A 15801-nucleotide genomic window follows, 5' to 3' on the forward strand; every position below is an offset into this window, starting at 1 on the left:
CAAACCTTTCACTTCAGATTGCAGTTCCAGACCAAATTCTGGTGAAAAAATTCTGCTTCAGACCTACTATTGATTTAATGGATTTTCCAAGTGCAATAACTCAACCCATGCACTGCAGCAGCTTCAATAGCATGAAACCTTGAGTTATAAATGAAATATGACCACGCTCCAAATCCCATCTTGCTTGCAGATCCATACTTATTCCTGTTTGTTAAATTTTTTCATCACACTTCCTCAATATCACGCAATTTATAACAGTCAATCTCTTTGTATAAACGATCGATACTATTCACAGCTCCAAACTCCAAACCGGCAAGTCCCTTCAACCAATAGTTGTGATATAACCTTTGCAGCCATCCTTGCAACATTCCACATGACCACGAGACAGGATTAGAATGTGCCATCCAGAAACTTATTAACTTTATAAGTCAATTAGTTCTTTAATCATTTAAAAAAAACAAAAAACAGACATATTAAAATAAAGAAAAATATTCTTCTAAAATCACTTCTATGTAGCCATAGGTGACTCGCATAGTTGCTGGGTATACCAAGCCGTATCTAGCTCCTAAAGCCCTGAGTTGCGGCCGCAGTTTCCTTTTTTGAGCCGTTACTCTAGCAAAATCAGGAACGATATAGATCTTCGAGTCCTGACATTTTAAATTTTAATTGTCTTTACCCAGTCTAAGTATTTTTAAATTTCAGCCTCTCTCCATTTCTTCACCAATCTCTACCAAGCTTCATCTCTCTCAGATCCTCCAACCTACCTGTGCTGCTATGTGACAATGAAGGAATCGAGTCAGCTTGGCTCATAGCAGAAAGCACTGTGGGCGAGTTCCATTGCTCAGAGGGTGATGCAGTCTCCACCTCCAGCTGATCGGTTCCTGTATCTTCTGGGAAGTGAGGAACTGTGCTGTCTTTTTCAGTCACAGAAGAGCCTGCTAGGGAAACCTCTTCTGATACCTTCAGCATAGGAGGTGGGAGTAAATGGGGAGAGGAATGGGAATGAACAAAGTATGAGAAGTAAAGTATAAGACCGAGGAAAGGAAATATCAAGCATCAGAAAAAAAGAGCAGAGAGGGAAGAAAAGGGTTATTCTTCATATACCATCTGAAAATTTAATTAATTGTTCAGCCAAGAAAAACCAAAGATATCAAGGAAGAGAAACTCTAGTCAGTGCCAAAAACAAAGCAGTCAATCCTAAAAAGGTATCTATTATAATTCTGGAAACTAGTGGCCATAAGTAGCTTGCAGCGGACTGACAGCTCCTGGTTAACTCAGTATATAAAGACTGCTCAGCTCGTTTGACGTTCTAACTTTATGTGCGGACTGAGTATCCAGCTGGCTCTGCCCTAACGCCTCCCCCACTCTGCTCCTAACCTAGGGGAAGATTCTCAAAACTAAAATGTGCCTTTAACGTGTTCGATTTATTTAAAACATTTAGAATCCACTTTCAACCAAAGCGGATCACAATAAACATACACAGTATGCAATACGTTGCATTACATTTCTAGACCGCAAAACCTCATGGATCGATGAGATTCACAAAAATGGGAAACTGGACATTCCCAGTGAATTACAAAGTAAACATCAATCAATTCAATGCTCTAAACATTTTACAAACAAGACTGATTTCAGTAACTTTCTGTAACGTATATAAGAGCGTAACTCCCTATCCCAGCTGGCTGCCTGAAAAGCAATTAGACGTTGCTGGAACTTCTTATACACACAACCTCGAACCAGGGGGAAAACAAATAAAGCAGTACAGTATTCCCCCGGTCATTCGTGGTCCCGGTCATTCACGGATTTTCCAACTGCGAATGACCGGGCAGGAGAGGGCAGCCACAGCGGCAGGAGAGAGTAGCCGGAGCGCCGGCAAGTGAAGGAAATCACTCGCAGTATGCTCCGACCACCTCTTCCTGCACTAAAGTCAGGCCTCACCAATCAGCCACATATTTTCAGCACGGGGGGTGTGTTCGGCGGGCAGGTGTTCGGCTGATGGGGGAGGAGGGAGCCGATGGCAGGAGGGACCAGGCATCCCTCCTGCCATTTGTGGGTCACTGCATGCCGGGGGGAGGGGCAGTTTTTGACAGTCCTACCTGTTTTTTATTTTTTTTTTTTATGGGGCAGATATTTCACGCATGCAATACATGCAAAATATCAGTGCTATGGAAAAAAATAGAGAAAAAATACAAGCAGACCTGTCAGTAACACAGTTAACGATAGGACTACAGCAGTCGGGTTTTAGGATCATAAAACCTGCTGCAAAATAGCCAAACAAATGTTAGTGAATCAATCTCTTGGCTATTTTGCATGGGGTTTTACTCATTTGCATGGGTTGGATCGGATCGGATCAGAAAATATGGGGTGGCCCGTTTAGTGAATGGGTAGGGAGCAACAATTGTGGCGTTAATCCTCCATTGTCCCAGGTACATTAGATAGATTGTGAGCCTATCCGGACAGACGGGGAAAAATGCTTGACTACTTGAATAAATTCATGTAAACCGTTCTGGGCCAATGAAAGCCTTAGGCCCCTCCTGGTGCAAGGAGGGAAAGGCCCGCCATTTTGAAGAGGCGGCCTGCTGGCCATCGTATGGGAGGTGGGTTGTCAGAGGCATGGGGGGAAGTGGTGGGTAGAGGAGTCGCTTGACGGCGGCGGTGGGAGTGAATGGGCATCTCACCCGCTGCAGGGAAGGGGAGTTAGCAGTGTCGAGTGGTTGTGAGTGGCCATCTCTCCTGCCGATCTTCAATTTTGTTTTAATTTGTGTGTGTGGGGTCTGAGCTGTCAAACCTTACTTTCCCGTCAGCACCTGAACCAATCAGTGCTCAGGCACTGATCAGAAAGTAAGGCCACGACAGCTGTTAGAGATTCACTCGGAGTGATCATTTTATTATTAATGACTTCGTTGTACTACATTTGCACGGCAATATCGGAAACTACTAGAAAACTTGGAAAAGACCACGATAAGCCGTTTTGAGAATCTGCCCCTCCATCAATTAAAAACCACTGCAAGTAGTACAAATGCAAGTCAGAATCATGACGCGCACATGCAAGTCTAGACCAATTATTACAAACACTTTTTTGGCGTAAATTGTTCACTACAGAGAAAGGCATTGATCTATGACTCATGCTAGATCTTCTCTTTCCTTGTCCATAACCCCAGATTCACCTCCCATGATTTTCAGTTAATTCCACTGCCGGTTGAAACAAAATTCCTTACAATAGGTCACGGTATCACCGCACTGTGCTCCCCTCTTCCCCACTGCTTGAGTGCACCCTGCTCCCCACATACCACTTGAAATGTTCGCACTGGCCTCAGCACCCTCCTGACGTCAAATCCTGGTCCTGCGACCAGATAGTGACATCAGAAAGGAGTAGAGGCTGCTCATGCCAGAGAACATTTAAAGAGGTACATTGGAGTGGGGAGGGGTACCAGTGTCCCCCATGATGACGGCGCATGGGGTGGTTCCACCCCCTTACTATTAAGTTTATTAAAATTTGATTGATGGCTTTACAGATTTGATCGAGGATACCAGTGTCTCCAAATTCCAAGCCAATCATCTTACCCAGTGAGTCCAGGTATTCTCCTGCTCCACTGATTCGAACTTCCCTAGACTCTCTGTAATCCTCTTATCCCTGTGGAGTCGGTCGATAAATCCTTCGACTCCGACTCCACAGCTTCTCCCTCTCTCAAACTCTACCCTCACTGATCCTAAATATTACTTTACCCCATCCATTGACCTCAGTCTCTTTCCCTTTCTCCACTGACTACATCGTCTTCTCTCCTTCCTTCTCTATGAGGAGAGAGGGGCATACAGTAATGCATCACCAACTTTTTAAGCTGCTGGCACGCTAATCTCGAGGCTTTGGCTGGAGGGCATCCGGAAATGCATGGGCATTGACGTCTACACAGATGTCCTCCAGCCACAGCCTTGTAGAAGGAGAGGCGCACCCCGAGACTGTGGGTTCAAACCCTGTGCTGTTCCTTGGGGACGTAATTCTCCAGTACCCCGACCTAAACGCCCCAATGGCATTATAGATGAGATCTTACCTTTCCCTTCTCGGCTGCTATGCTGCTGTCTTCTGGCTCAGTTGACTGGTGACTGCTAGATGTTTCCTCTCTCTCTAGCCACGCTTGATGTGATTCTAACCTTGTTTCCTTCTGGGTCTCAGGTAATATGATGTCGCCTTCTTCTTTCCTCTGATTGTGCTGGGAATGCCAGCTATCCTGACGGAGTTTGGATGCCTCAGTCTCTCCTAGAGGAGGTTGGAAAGATACAGCTGTGGACAATATGGGACTTTTACTTCTCACTGGCTGGTGACGGTTGATAGACACAAAGTGATAGTCATCTTCCTCCTCATTGATCACATAGCCTGGGAGGTTCATCCTGCGAAATTCCTGACACCAAAGAAAATACATTTAGGACACAGATATGGAGCCAAGTTCATGCGAGTTTCTCTTTAGAAACTTGGTTCAGTCATACTGTAACAATATTATAACAGCCCCACCCAAACCTACCCTCTTGCATCGCCACTAGAAAAAACCCAAAAGCATAGGAGAACGAGAAACTCACACAACGATGACGAAACTCAGGAACATTTCCAAAAGCATCAAAGCCAAGGAAGTGGAAGGCGAGTTTGAAGAAATACCAGTTAGCGATCTAGATTCCATCTACTTTTTGTTACTGGAAGGAAAATGTTAAACTAGTATAGGTGAGAAGCTGCTGACCATGACCAGTCCAACAAAGATTCAGTCCACTTCACATAAGCAGTGTGTGCAAGAGTAGACATGGAAAAGAGGATAAAGGTCTGACATAGTTTCTGCCTCATGTTTATCGCAGAATTTATGATACAGCTTGCTTTACAATACATTTAGTTTAGAATAAGAGAGGCCAACCCAGGTGCTAAAGCAGTTCCAAATCAAGCAGAAAGTATGTCCCAAATGACCAGACTTTAATTCACATCTTCTTCAGCACATAGAAGGGGAGGAATCAGGAATAGGTCATCTTTGAGGAACATAGGTATTAAACAGGCAGAAAGGCTGCCCAGAACTAAATGTTGAAAGTCAGACTGAAAATCTTACATTTAACTCTATAAGAAATGACGAGTTAATGGCTTTTCATGATCAAACGTACAAGTGCACAGTAATCTAATCTTCTAAAGCAGTAGTTCTTAAACCTATCGTGGGGTCGGTTTTCAAGATATTCCTAATGAATATGCATGAGAGAGATGCCTAGAAACTAGGTAGTAGGCATGCAAATTTCTCTCATGCATATTCATTAGGGATATCTTGAAAACCTGACTGTTTAAAGATTAAAGCGCGGACCAGTGTAAGAACCCATTGAGCCTATGTGACTATATCTGACTAATCTTTTCCTTCAGCGGCTTCTCCATTACCTTTCCCATCACCAATTTAAGGTCCAGATTCTCAAAACTTTAACGCCGTTGCTAAACTGTTTTTTGACGGTTTAGCCTGCATGCATTTTAGCAGCAGATTATCAAAACGGCTTATCTCTGTTTTTAGCAAGGTTTCTAGCAGTCTCCGACACTGACATACAAATGGGCTCTTCAACATTAAAATGAGCACTCCAGTGGATTCTTTAAAATTGCAGAGCCATTCTCCAAGAGTGGTATCGGCTTTTGGTGACAAAAATCAGCGACTGGTGCTGGTACAGTGACAGCACTATTTAAAACCCCGGCAAGGCAGTGTTGGAGACTGCTAGAAAAGCCATTTTGAGAAGCGACACCCTCCCCCCTCCAACAGTTGGAGAGATGCCCATTTCCCCCAGCTGATCTGCCAAAACAACAGATCTCAGGGTCTCCATACGAAAAGACAGAACCCGAAGCGCCTCTTAACTCCCTTCAGATCCAAGATCAAAGACCCCTCTTTCTTGGGCACCATGAAGTAAATGGAATACCTGCTAGAGCGAAACTCCCAAGGAGGCATGGGGCCTACAGCTTTGAAGTCGAGCAACCACTGTAAGGTCTGATGAAAAGCCCGCTTTCTCCAAGCGGTCTGACAAGCAGAAGAGAGGAATCAATCCAGCAAGAACCAGGCAAACTCCAGAGCATAACCGACCTGAATCACCTCCAGGACCCACTGATCCATTGTGATTGTGGCCCACCCCTGATAAAACTCCCGCAACCGGCTACCCACTGGCACCAGGGGAAGGGCCCGCAAGGAGTCATTGTGCTGGACAGGCAGCAGAAGGGTCACCAGAGGAGTCCCATCCTCACCAGCAGGCCCCCCAAAAGGACTGCATGCACTGAAAGAAACGGCCCTGGGGAGACCCGGTGGAAGGAAACTAAGCCGCCTCTTGACCAGAGTGGTAACGGTGAAAATTATGCAAACACCTCCGAGCAACTCCCCCTCCAACTTCACAATTAAGAAACCAATCGGAGAATAACAGTAATTTAAAGACTCAAGCTGAGTCAGTGAAGAAACGCCCACCACTCGACTTCACAATTGAGGCCAAATGGCATGATAGTTTCCCATCTGTAGATCCATTCTTGTTCTTTTTGCCACAGGCGCACTTTTAAATTCCAGCCCCCACCCCCACTGCCGTAGACTAATCAACTCTATCACCACATAGCGGAGTTCCAATACATCATAGTGATGTGACACCCAATGGTGTAGAGGGCGCCTTCTAATTTGTCACCACGTATCTTACTTAAATGCTCTGTAATCGTGAAGTCATCAAACCAACTGCTTAAGAGAGCTGGAGTTAAATGGGCAGCGTCTTTGAACTGTTACTGATACAACGTCACAAGGTACTGTTCATGCGTTTCCCTAATATCAGTAGTTTATAGTAAGCATGATAAGAAATGGTTTGTCTTAACTGCGTGTCTTTAATTTATTATAGAGACCTTCCCTTTAAAGAAAAATTCCGACAGCATTTGCGTCAGAACCCTGTTAATCAGTGAAGCAGCCAAGACATACAGGAGTTACAATCATATACGGAATTAAATATTCTGAGTACAAGTGCAATGATTAAGAAGAAAGCCAACTATGGTCGCAATAGCTAAGAATCTCCGAGCACAAAACATTTTGAGATTTATAGTGGTGGTCATTATTAGTATTTGTCTGCAACAATATCCATTTGGCACCAGTACAAAGTTTATATTCCCTGTATCTTTTGAAGATCCAGATAAAAACATCAAGGAAATAGTGGCGCTAATGTTAAAAAGGAGATAGAGCAGCTTTTAAACTGAGATGCGGGGGAAAGTCAACAGTCACCCAGGAGCGGGTGGTTTGGTGAGAGGTATCCTTGAAGGATACTATTGAAACAGGATATTTAGGGAGTCCCAGTAGAGAGGTTTCATTAATAGTGAAAGAAAGTCAGAATAAAGACTCAAATTTTCCCTGACTTCTCAGTAGCCTGTAGTTAGAAGGAAAAAACACAAATTGAAGTGTCTGTATACAAATGCTAGAAGCCTAAAAAATAAAATAGGAGAGTTAAGAGTATTTAGCACTGAATGATGAGGTAGATATAATAGGCATCTCAGAGACCTGGTGGAAGGAGGACTGTGTCACCTGGGTACAAATTATATTGCAAGAACAGAGTAAATCAAATTGGAGGGGGGGTTTGTGTTATATGTTAAAGAGGGAATTGAATCAAATAAAATAAACATTCTGTCCTTATGGATAGAAATTCTATGTGTGAAGGGAAGGAATATAAAGTTACTACCATCCCCCAGGACTAAATGAGCAGACAAATGAAGAAATGTTTTCAGAGATTAAGAAAACTGGAGAACTGGGCAACAATAATTTGAGGTTGAGGGGTGGTAGTTTCAAGAGCAATGTTAGGAAATTCTACTTTACGGAGAGGGTGGTGGATGTCTGGAATGCGCTCCCGAGAGAGGTGGTGGAGAGTAAAACTGTGACTGAGTTCAAAGAAGCGTGGGATGAACACAGAAGATTTAGAATCAGAAAATAATATTAAATATTGAACTAAGGCCAGACACGGTCTGTGTCTGTGTATGGCCGTTTGGGGGAGGATGGGTTGGAGAGGGCTTCAATGGCTGGGAAGGTGTAGATGGGCTGGAGTAGGTTTTAATGGAGATTTTGGCAGTTGGAACCCAAGCACAGTACCGGGTAGAGCTTTGGATTCTTGCCCAGAAATAGCTAAGAAGAAAAAATTTAAAAACATTTAAATTGAATCAGGTTGGGCAGACTGGATGGACCATTCGGATCTTTATCTGCCGCCATCTACTATGTTACTATGTAATATAATAATGGCTTTATTTCAATTACCCCAACATTGACTGGTTAAATGTTACATCGGGGAGTGCTAGGGAGGTAAAATTCCTAGACGTCATAAATGACTGCTTCTTGGAGCAACTGGTCCGGGAACTGACAAGAGGGGGTGCTATTTTAGATTTGGTCCTTAGTGGAATGCAAGACATAGTACGGGAGTTAACTGTGTTGGGTCCGCTGAGAAACAGTGATCATAACGTGACCAAATTTGAGCTGATACCTAGAGTGATGTCGAAAAAAGAAATCTACTGTAGAGGCATTTAATTTTCGAAAGGGCAACTATGAGAAAATGAGAAAAATGGTTAGAAAGAAGCTAAAAGGATCAGTTGCAAAGGTTAGGACTGTAAACCAGGTGTGGATGTTATTTAAAAATACCATCATGGAAGCCCAGACCAGATGTATTCCACATATCAGCAAAGGTGGAAAGAAGATGAAACGAGAGCCGGTGTGATTAAAAGGTGAAGTGAAAGAGGCTGTTAGAGCCAACAAAACATCCTTTAAAGAATGGAAAAAGGATCCGAATGAAGAAAATAAGAGGAAACACAAGCACTGGCAAGTTAGATGTAAAGACAGCTAAGAAAGAAGAGACACTTGCAAAAGAGGCAAAAACTCATAACAATTTTTTAGTTCCATCAAAAGAAGAAAACTTTTGAGGGAATCTGTGGGACCGTTGGATGAACAAGGAGCAAAAGGGGAGCTCAGGGAAGATAAGGCCATAGGGGAGAGACTGAATGAATTCTTTGCTTCGGTCTTTACAGAAGAAGATGCAAGAGATCTACCTGAACCAGAAATGGTTTTCAAAGGTGATGATGTGGAGGAACTGAAAGAAATCTCAGTGAATCTGGAAGATCGACAAGTTAAAAATTGATAAATCACCAGGACTGACCTTGAACTTTCATAAGAGTTTTGTGCGTGTCCAATGGGCGGGCTCCTTTCCCTTACAATGAGTGGACAGTCAGCTTAAATATCTCAGAATTTTATTACCCCAGGATTTGTCCACTTTATATGCTATTAATGTCATTCTCTGTCTACACCTTACTAAATGATGCTTGGCATCATTTTCCTATTTCCTTACCTGGATGTATTGCATTATACAACATGTTACTTATACCTTATTGGCTATATGTTTTTCAAATGTTGCCACTGCAGTTTTCCCCAGTACATCTTCAGGCTCTGTGTAGGGAAGTGCCTCGATTTTTGTGGTGTGGGAAACACCCCCGTATATCTTTACAGATATTAGCCCTGCCTAAGAATAAGGGTGGCTTGGGTTTATTGAGTTTGGACAGAATTTCCTGGGCCTGTGGAATGCGCCATATTAGCGACTGGTTTAGGGATACTGCGCATTTTTCTATTACAGAAGTGGAGCGGTCACTGGTTGCCCCACTACACTTTAGTTCTTATTTACATATACATGTACCTCCAATGGCCCCCGAGTTGGATCCCAGATCTATTTTTTTGTGCCCCCCTTCATACTGTTTGGCGCAAAGTGGGCCTCCTCACCTTTCTTGCCAATAGGTGGTAATAAGCATTGTCCAATGGGTTCTACAGAGCAAAAATTTCAGTGCTGGCACCATAAGGGGCCAGGTCCTTACTTAACAAGGACGCAGTCATCCTTTTGCTATACTATGTCAGAAATATGGTTTTGAAAATAGGGATCATTTTAGCCAAGAGGATTACAAGACTTTTTCCATCGTGCACTGCTTCTGGGAAAAAATGTATTCTTCAAAATTAGCTGGCGCCGACAGCACCTACTTTATCTCACTGGCGTTCCCTGATGATCATGCAAGCCTTTCTGGAATGTAGAGCGATACAGGATATGGACTCCAAACTGGGAAACAGTTCACCACTATCTGGACTGTGGTTCGCCTTTTGAATGCCTGATTTTCTTATGTTTGCATACAAGATTGCTATTATTTATGCTTCTTCTCATCTGGCTTCTAAGATTGGGCTGAGGGTGGGGATATTTCAGACTATACACTACTGGTCTTTTGTTAGCTTATGCTCTTTGGTCTATTGCTGACTACTGTATTGTCTCACACTGTTTCTTTGAAAATGAATAAAGATGATTAAAAAAAAAAGAAAGGTATGGCCAATTTCCTGGAGGAAATATCCACAGTCTGTTATTGAGAAAGCCACTGCTTGCCCTGGATCAGTAGCATGGAATGTTGCTACTCTTTGGGTTTTTGCCAGGTACTGGTGAGGGGCTACTGGGCCTGATGGACCATTGGTCTGACCCAGAAGGCTATTCTTATGTTCTTACTTTAACACTTCTGTAGTGGAGATCAGCATAAAGCAAAGGAAAATCTGTCCTAAACTGAAACAACAACAACTTACCTCTTTAAACTTCTCAAGGGAATGCTCAGACCCAAAAACAAACTGCAGCAGAACCAGCTCACTGCGACAACTGGGGTGGTCTTGAGAATCATACACATGATTCGCTACTTTGCGCAGTATGGCAGTAGTAATAGATCGTGAATGACGAAGAGCTGAAACAATTTCATCTTCCAGAAGCCATCGTATCTATGGACAGAAAATCATAGGCAAGTAAGGCTGTGAAGGAAGAGGTGGTCACACCCAAATGATAGGGGCTGCATGAGAAACATGTAAGGAAAGTTATAGCATAGCAAAACCACTAAACTACTGTAATCCAGCAATAATGGAAAACTTAGGATGAGGAATATATTTCACTTTTTTTCTATAGTTATCTTTACTGTTTCATGAAGATTTCTAATACTACAAATATGACTAATTTATGCTGTAGCTTCTTGACCTGGTGGAAGGTTGTGTCAAATATGAGAAAATAAAATAAATGAGGTGGACTTACCCCATCAAGCCCAAAGAATAGGAAGAGTACAGCACTCACACCCACACAAAATGAATATACAAGGTAGAGAATGACACGGTGATTGTTACCCATGGGTAACCTGCCAAAACGGTGACCAAAGAAAAGGTCACTGCAACAAGGCCATTCACCGCCCCGTGGAGCGGTGAATGGTTAGCACGGGCGATGAACGAGCGTTCGATCCGGCAGTCCCCTCTCTCCCGCTGGCCGGCCATGCATCTCCCTCCCTCCCTCCCTCCTTTTCCCTTACCTTTTCTTGTTGAAACTGGTGATTTCTATAAGGCTATGAGCTGTATTACAGCCGGAGCCTTGAAGTTGCGTTGCGTTGCCTGCTGGAAAAGTCTCCTCTGACGCAATTTCCTGTTTCCGGTTGCATCAGAGGAGATTTTCTAGCAGGCAACCCGACGCAACTTCAAGGCTCCGGCTGTAATACAGCATATAGCTTTATACAAATTGCCAGGGAGGGAGGGAAATGCACGGCTGGCTGGCGGGAGGGAGCTGCTGGACCACGTGAAGGGTGCTGAGGGTGGGGGTATGGAGAGGAGAAGACGCTGAAGACGGTGACGAGGCGGTGAAGGGGACAGCAGAGACGGGGATGGGGCGGTGAAGGGGACGGCGGGGACAGGGCAGTGAAGAAGATGGTGGTCCGGGGACGGGGCAGTGACAGGGACAGAATTTTTCCCCGTGTCATTCTCTAATACAAGGGTCATTTCATCAATAATGCACACTATTTTTTTAATTTACATGTTTTTGTTTTTTTTTCAAGTATTTCTTTACAATCCTTCAATACAGTCTCCCTGATTTGCAATGACTGAGTCTCAACGTCCGGGAAGCTTCATTATGCCATCCAAGACACCATTTTTGTTCAGTTGCCGAATGGCTCAGGTACCGGAGGAAAAAAGCTCTTCCAGAGATGCAAAACGATGTCCACGCATAGGTTGTTTCAACTTTAGAAAAAGGTCGAAGTCTGGTAGACTCATGTCTGGACTGTAGGCAGCATGAGGTAACACCTCCCAGCCTTATTTGCGTAGTTTTTCAATGACAACATTCCCTATGTGCGGGTGAGCATTGTCGTGAAGAATGAGTGGCCCAGCCAAGAGCAACTGAGGTCGGGTTTTGTGCATTTTTTTACAAAAAATCACGATAATACACTGCTGTGACACTTCTTCCACATGGAACTTTATCTGTAATGATGATGCCTTCATGATCATAAGCAAAAATCATCATTTGTTTCACATTTGATTGAGCTTGTCGATATTTTTTTGGCCATGGGGAAGATGGCGCTCTCCACTTGTCATTGAAAAACTACGCAAATAAGGCTGGAAGATGTTACCTCATGCTCCCTACAGTCCAGACATGAGTCCACCAGACTTCGACCTTTTTCCAAAGTTGAAACAACCTATGCGTGGACATCATTTTGCATCTCTGGAAGGGCTTTTTTCCGCCAGTACCCGAGCCATTTGGCAACTGAACAAAAACGGTGTCTTGGATGGAATTATGAAGCTTCCCGGACGTTGGGACTCGGTCATTGCAAAGCAGAGAGACTATATTGAAAGACTGTAAAGAAATACTTGAAAAAAAAAAATAAACTAAAAAAAATAGTGTGCATTATTGATGAAATGACCCTCGTATTACACTGCTGTCACACCCAAACAAGGATATTAGTACTGCATTACACACAAAAAAGGAGACTCATTACCATACATATGGGCAGAAAGGCCAGAGCAAAATCACGGGCATAAACTACTGTTGGAAGAACTTGCCATGGCCAAGGTTGATGCAGCAAATGTGTTCTTACCTCAGTCATGGTAACTTCAATAGCCTGTCTCTGGATAATGGGAAGCCTGGACAGGGCCGAGTGTCTGCAAGTGAGAAAGGAATAAGATTTACCCTAGGAGCAGTCATGCATTATAGAAGCCAAAATGGTGAGTGTGAATAATCATCAAATCATATAAATGTGTAGTTTTGTTCCAGTTTTAATGAAAATTAACAATAACTTCTAGATACAACCATGCTGATTTGAGATGGTTAAACATCTAATGAACCCAGAAGAAATGGATGCTTATGAATAGTGAGAAAATAGACAGCCAGCTGAGCACCAGTGATCATTAGAGTCTAATGCCTGGATTCCAAACAGAACTTTATTCACCTTTTGGTACTGGCAGACTGGGAGAGACAGATGAATTGGAGGAACAGAAGGAGCTCTAATAATGGCAAACAAGAGGTCTAAAATGTAACGACCTCTCCCTCTTCGATATACTAAGTCTCTCTAAACTTCTCTGTACCAAGTTCTTCTACTTTTCTTTGGAGTTCCTTTCTATATCAATTCCTGTAAACCGTGCCGAGCTCTACTTCTGTGGAGATGATGCGGTGTACAAACTTAAGGTTTAGTTTAGTTTAGGAAATGAGAGGCCAGTAGAAATTTTAAACATGCCTAAATGAGCAATCAAAACATAGAAGCGAGCACAAAGGAAGGCAGCGGATATCATGGGGTAAAGCAGAAAAAACCATTAGACCTAGTCACTCTGCCTGTCCAGATAACTACTGAGCTCCACAATCCCTTCTTTTCTATTAGGAATCTTCTGTGCTTTCTTACTATAACTAATGACACGTGGGGGATTTAAACCCGGGACCTCTCGCAGCCCAAAGTGAAATTTGTCACAGTCTGCTCCTTTCTCACTAATCATTTCTATAGCGCTTCTAAACTTATGCAGCGCCCTCTTTAACTAAGCTGCAGTAGTGGTTTCTACCATGGCCCGGGGCCCTAAATACTCAGACACCGAACATTAAGAGCATTTAACACTCTGGGCCGTAGTAAAAACTTCTACCGTGGCTTAGCAGAAGAGGAGGGGGGGGATATATGCAGAGACTTCCTATGTATCATTGCGGCTTTGAATTTGAGTAGAGTTGCAGTGAATTCATTGAGCACAATAAGGCATCATTCAGGTTACTTTTCTGAAGCGATAGCAAGATGAGATCTTACTTAGGCATATTGGTAGGGTATTCAGATCTTGGGGCCTTGAAATTCAAAGGTTGACTGGAATAATTTTTTCCAATGAACTTTTTAGGGTGTCAGAAAGTTCAGCTTGAAGATCTGCAGTTCTAGAATGAATATGTAACCTTAATGTTCTCTCTCTCTCTCTAGCCTTGTGGCAATCTTAAACTGGGTTCTACTTTTCATCGGCACTTCTTTCAGTAGCAGGCTAGTTCTTAATCTAACTGCTGTATTTTGGGGTAGTTGCCACGGCTTGCCTTGACCTGGATCGGCCACCGTGAGAACAGGCTACTGGGCTTGATGGAGAATTGCAGTAATTCTTTATTGAAAGCTTCTATACCGCTATTAATGACTGGGGAGCCAATTCAGAGCAGTTTACATGAGCTTCTTCAAAGCTGTTACAATACAGAGTTAGTGTTTTCTGAGATGGTTTTCAATACAGACACATTTATATCGTCTAATCTAATCTAAAGGAGTAGAACAGCCTGAACTATTATCCTAAAACCAATCTGGCTTAAAACAGGTCTGATTGCTCTTAATTGTCTTAATATGAAGAAGAATTTCTTTACCAAGGATTCAATCTGGGTCTCAAAGATGAGGTAAGAGTCCAGAATCACACCGAGAACTTCTGCTGTGCTCTCAATCTTAAGTTTTTCTCCTGTTATCACTGCTAAGTCTTTAAGTGGCAGTGAGTTATAGTCACCAAACCAAAGGGATCAGTCTTCAGTTTAATAATAATAGCTTTATTTAAATCCCGTCATACCTTTTCAGTTCAAGACGGTATACAGTGAAGGAAAGTACAATGTGGATACAGGTACCGATACATGGGGAATAGGGAGTATTAAGTTTAAGAACATAAGAACATAAGCATTGCCTCTGCCGGGTCAGACCAGGTGTCCATCGTGCCCGGCAGTCCGCTCCCGCGGCGGCCCCCCAGGTCCATGACCTGAAAGTGTTCCCTACCTAACCTAAAATATCCATACCCTATTCGCTCAATGTCCTGTAAGGTAAACCTCTATCTGTACCCTGTTATCCCCTTCGCTTCCAGGAAGTCATCCAGTCCCTTTTTGAACCCCAGAATTGTACTCTGTCTTATCACCTCTCCGGGAAGCGCGTTCCAGGTGTCCACCACCCTCTGAGTGAAGAAGAACCTCCTTGCATTCGTTATGAATCTGTCTCCTCTCAGTTTTTCTGAATGACCTCTTGTTTTAGTTGTCCCTGCTAGTCTAAAGAATCTGTCCCTCTCCACCTTCTCTATGCCTTTCATGATTTTATAAGTTTCTATCATGTCCCCTCTCAGTCTCCGCTTCTCCAGGGTAAAGAGCCCCAGCCTGTCCAACCGTTCGGCATATGAAAGGTTCTCCATACCCTTTATCATCCTCGTTGCCCTCCTCTGGACCCTCTCGAGTATTGCCATGTCCTTCTTGAGGTATGGCGACCAGTATTGGACGCAGTATTCCAGATGTGGGCGCACCATTGCTCGATACAGTGGCAGGATAACTTCTTTTTTTCTGGTAGTGATACCTTTTTTGATAATGCCCAACATTCTGTTCGCTTTTTTTGAGGCCGCTGCACATTGTGCCGCCTGCTTCATTGTGTTATCCACCAATACCCCCAGATCTTTTTCTTGGCTGCCTTCCCCGAGTACCCTCCCTCCCATCGTATAGGAGGTCTTTGAGGAAGTCCTTTTGAATCCATGTACTAAGGTC

At 43.4% G+C, this 15801-nt stretch overlaps 1 protein-coding gene across 4 annotated transcripts in view; it reads right to left on the reverse strand.

Annotated features, from left to right (window-relative positions):
* SZT2 (SZT2 subunit of KICSTOR complex) overlaps positions 1-15801 on the reverse strand; it is a 523775-nt gene that overhangs the window by 254002 nt on the left and 253972 nt on the right. For all 4 annotated transcript variants that reach the window (XM_033916162.1, XM_033916160.1, XM_033916161.1 and 1 more), the window contains 4 exons: positions 12896-12959; positions 10590-10775; positions 4050-4397; positions 765-960 (listed from right to left, as the gene is read on the reverse strand). In XM_033916162.1, the coding sequence (XP_033772053.1) occupies positions 765-960; positions 4050-4397; positions 10590-10775; positions 12896-12959 (794 nt within the window). The remainder of the gene's footprint in view (positions 1-764; positions 961-4049; positions 4398-10589; positions 10776-12895; positions 12960-15801) is intronic.

This window comes from Geotrypetes seraphini, chromosome 12 (genome assembly GCF_902459505.1).
Source record: "Geotrypetes seraphini chromosome 12, aGeoSer1.1, whole genome shotgun sequence".
NCBI lineage: Eukaryota > Metazoa > Chordata > Amphibia > Gymnophiona > Dermophiidae > Geotrypetes > Geotrypetes seraphini.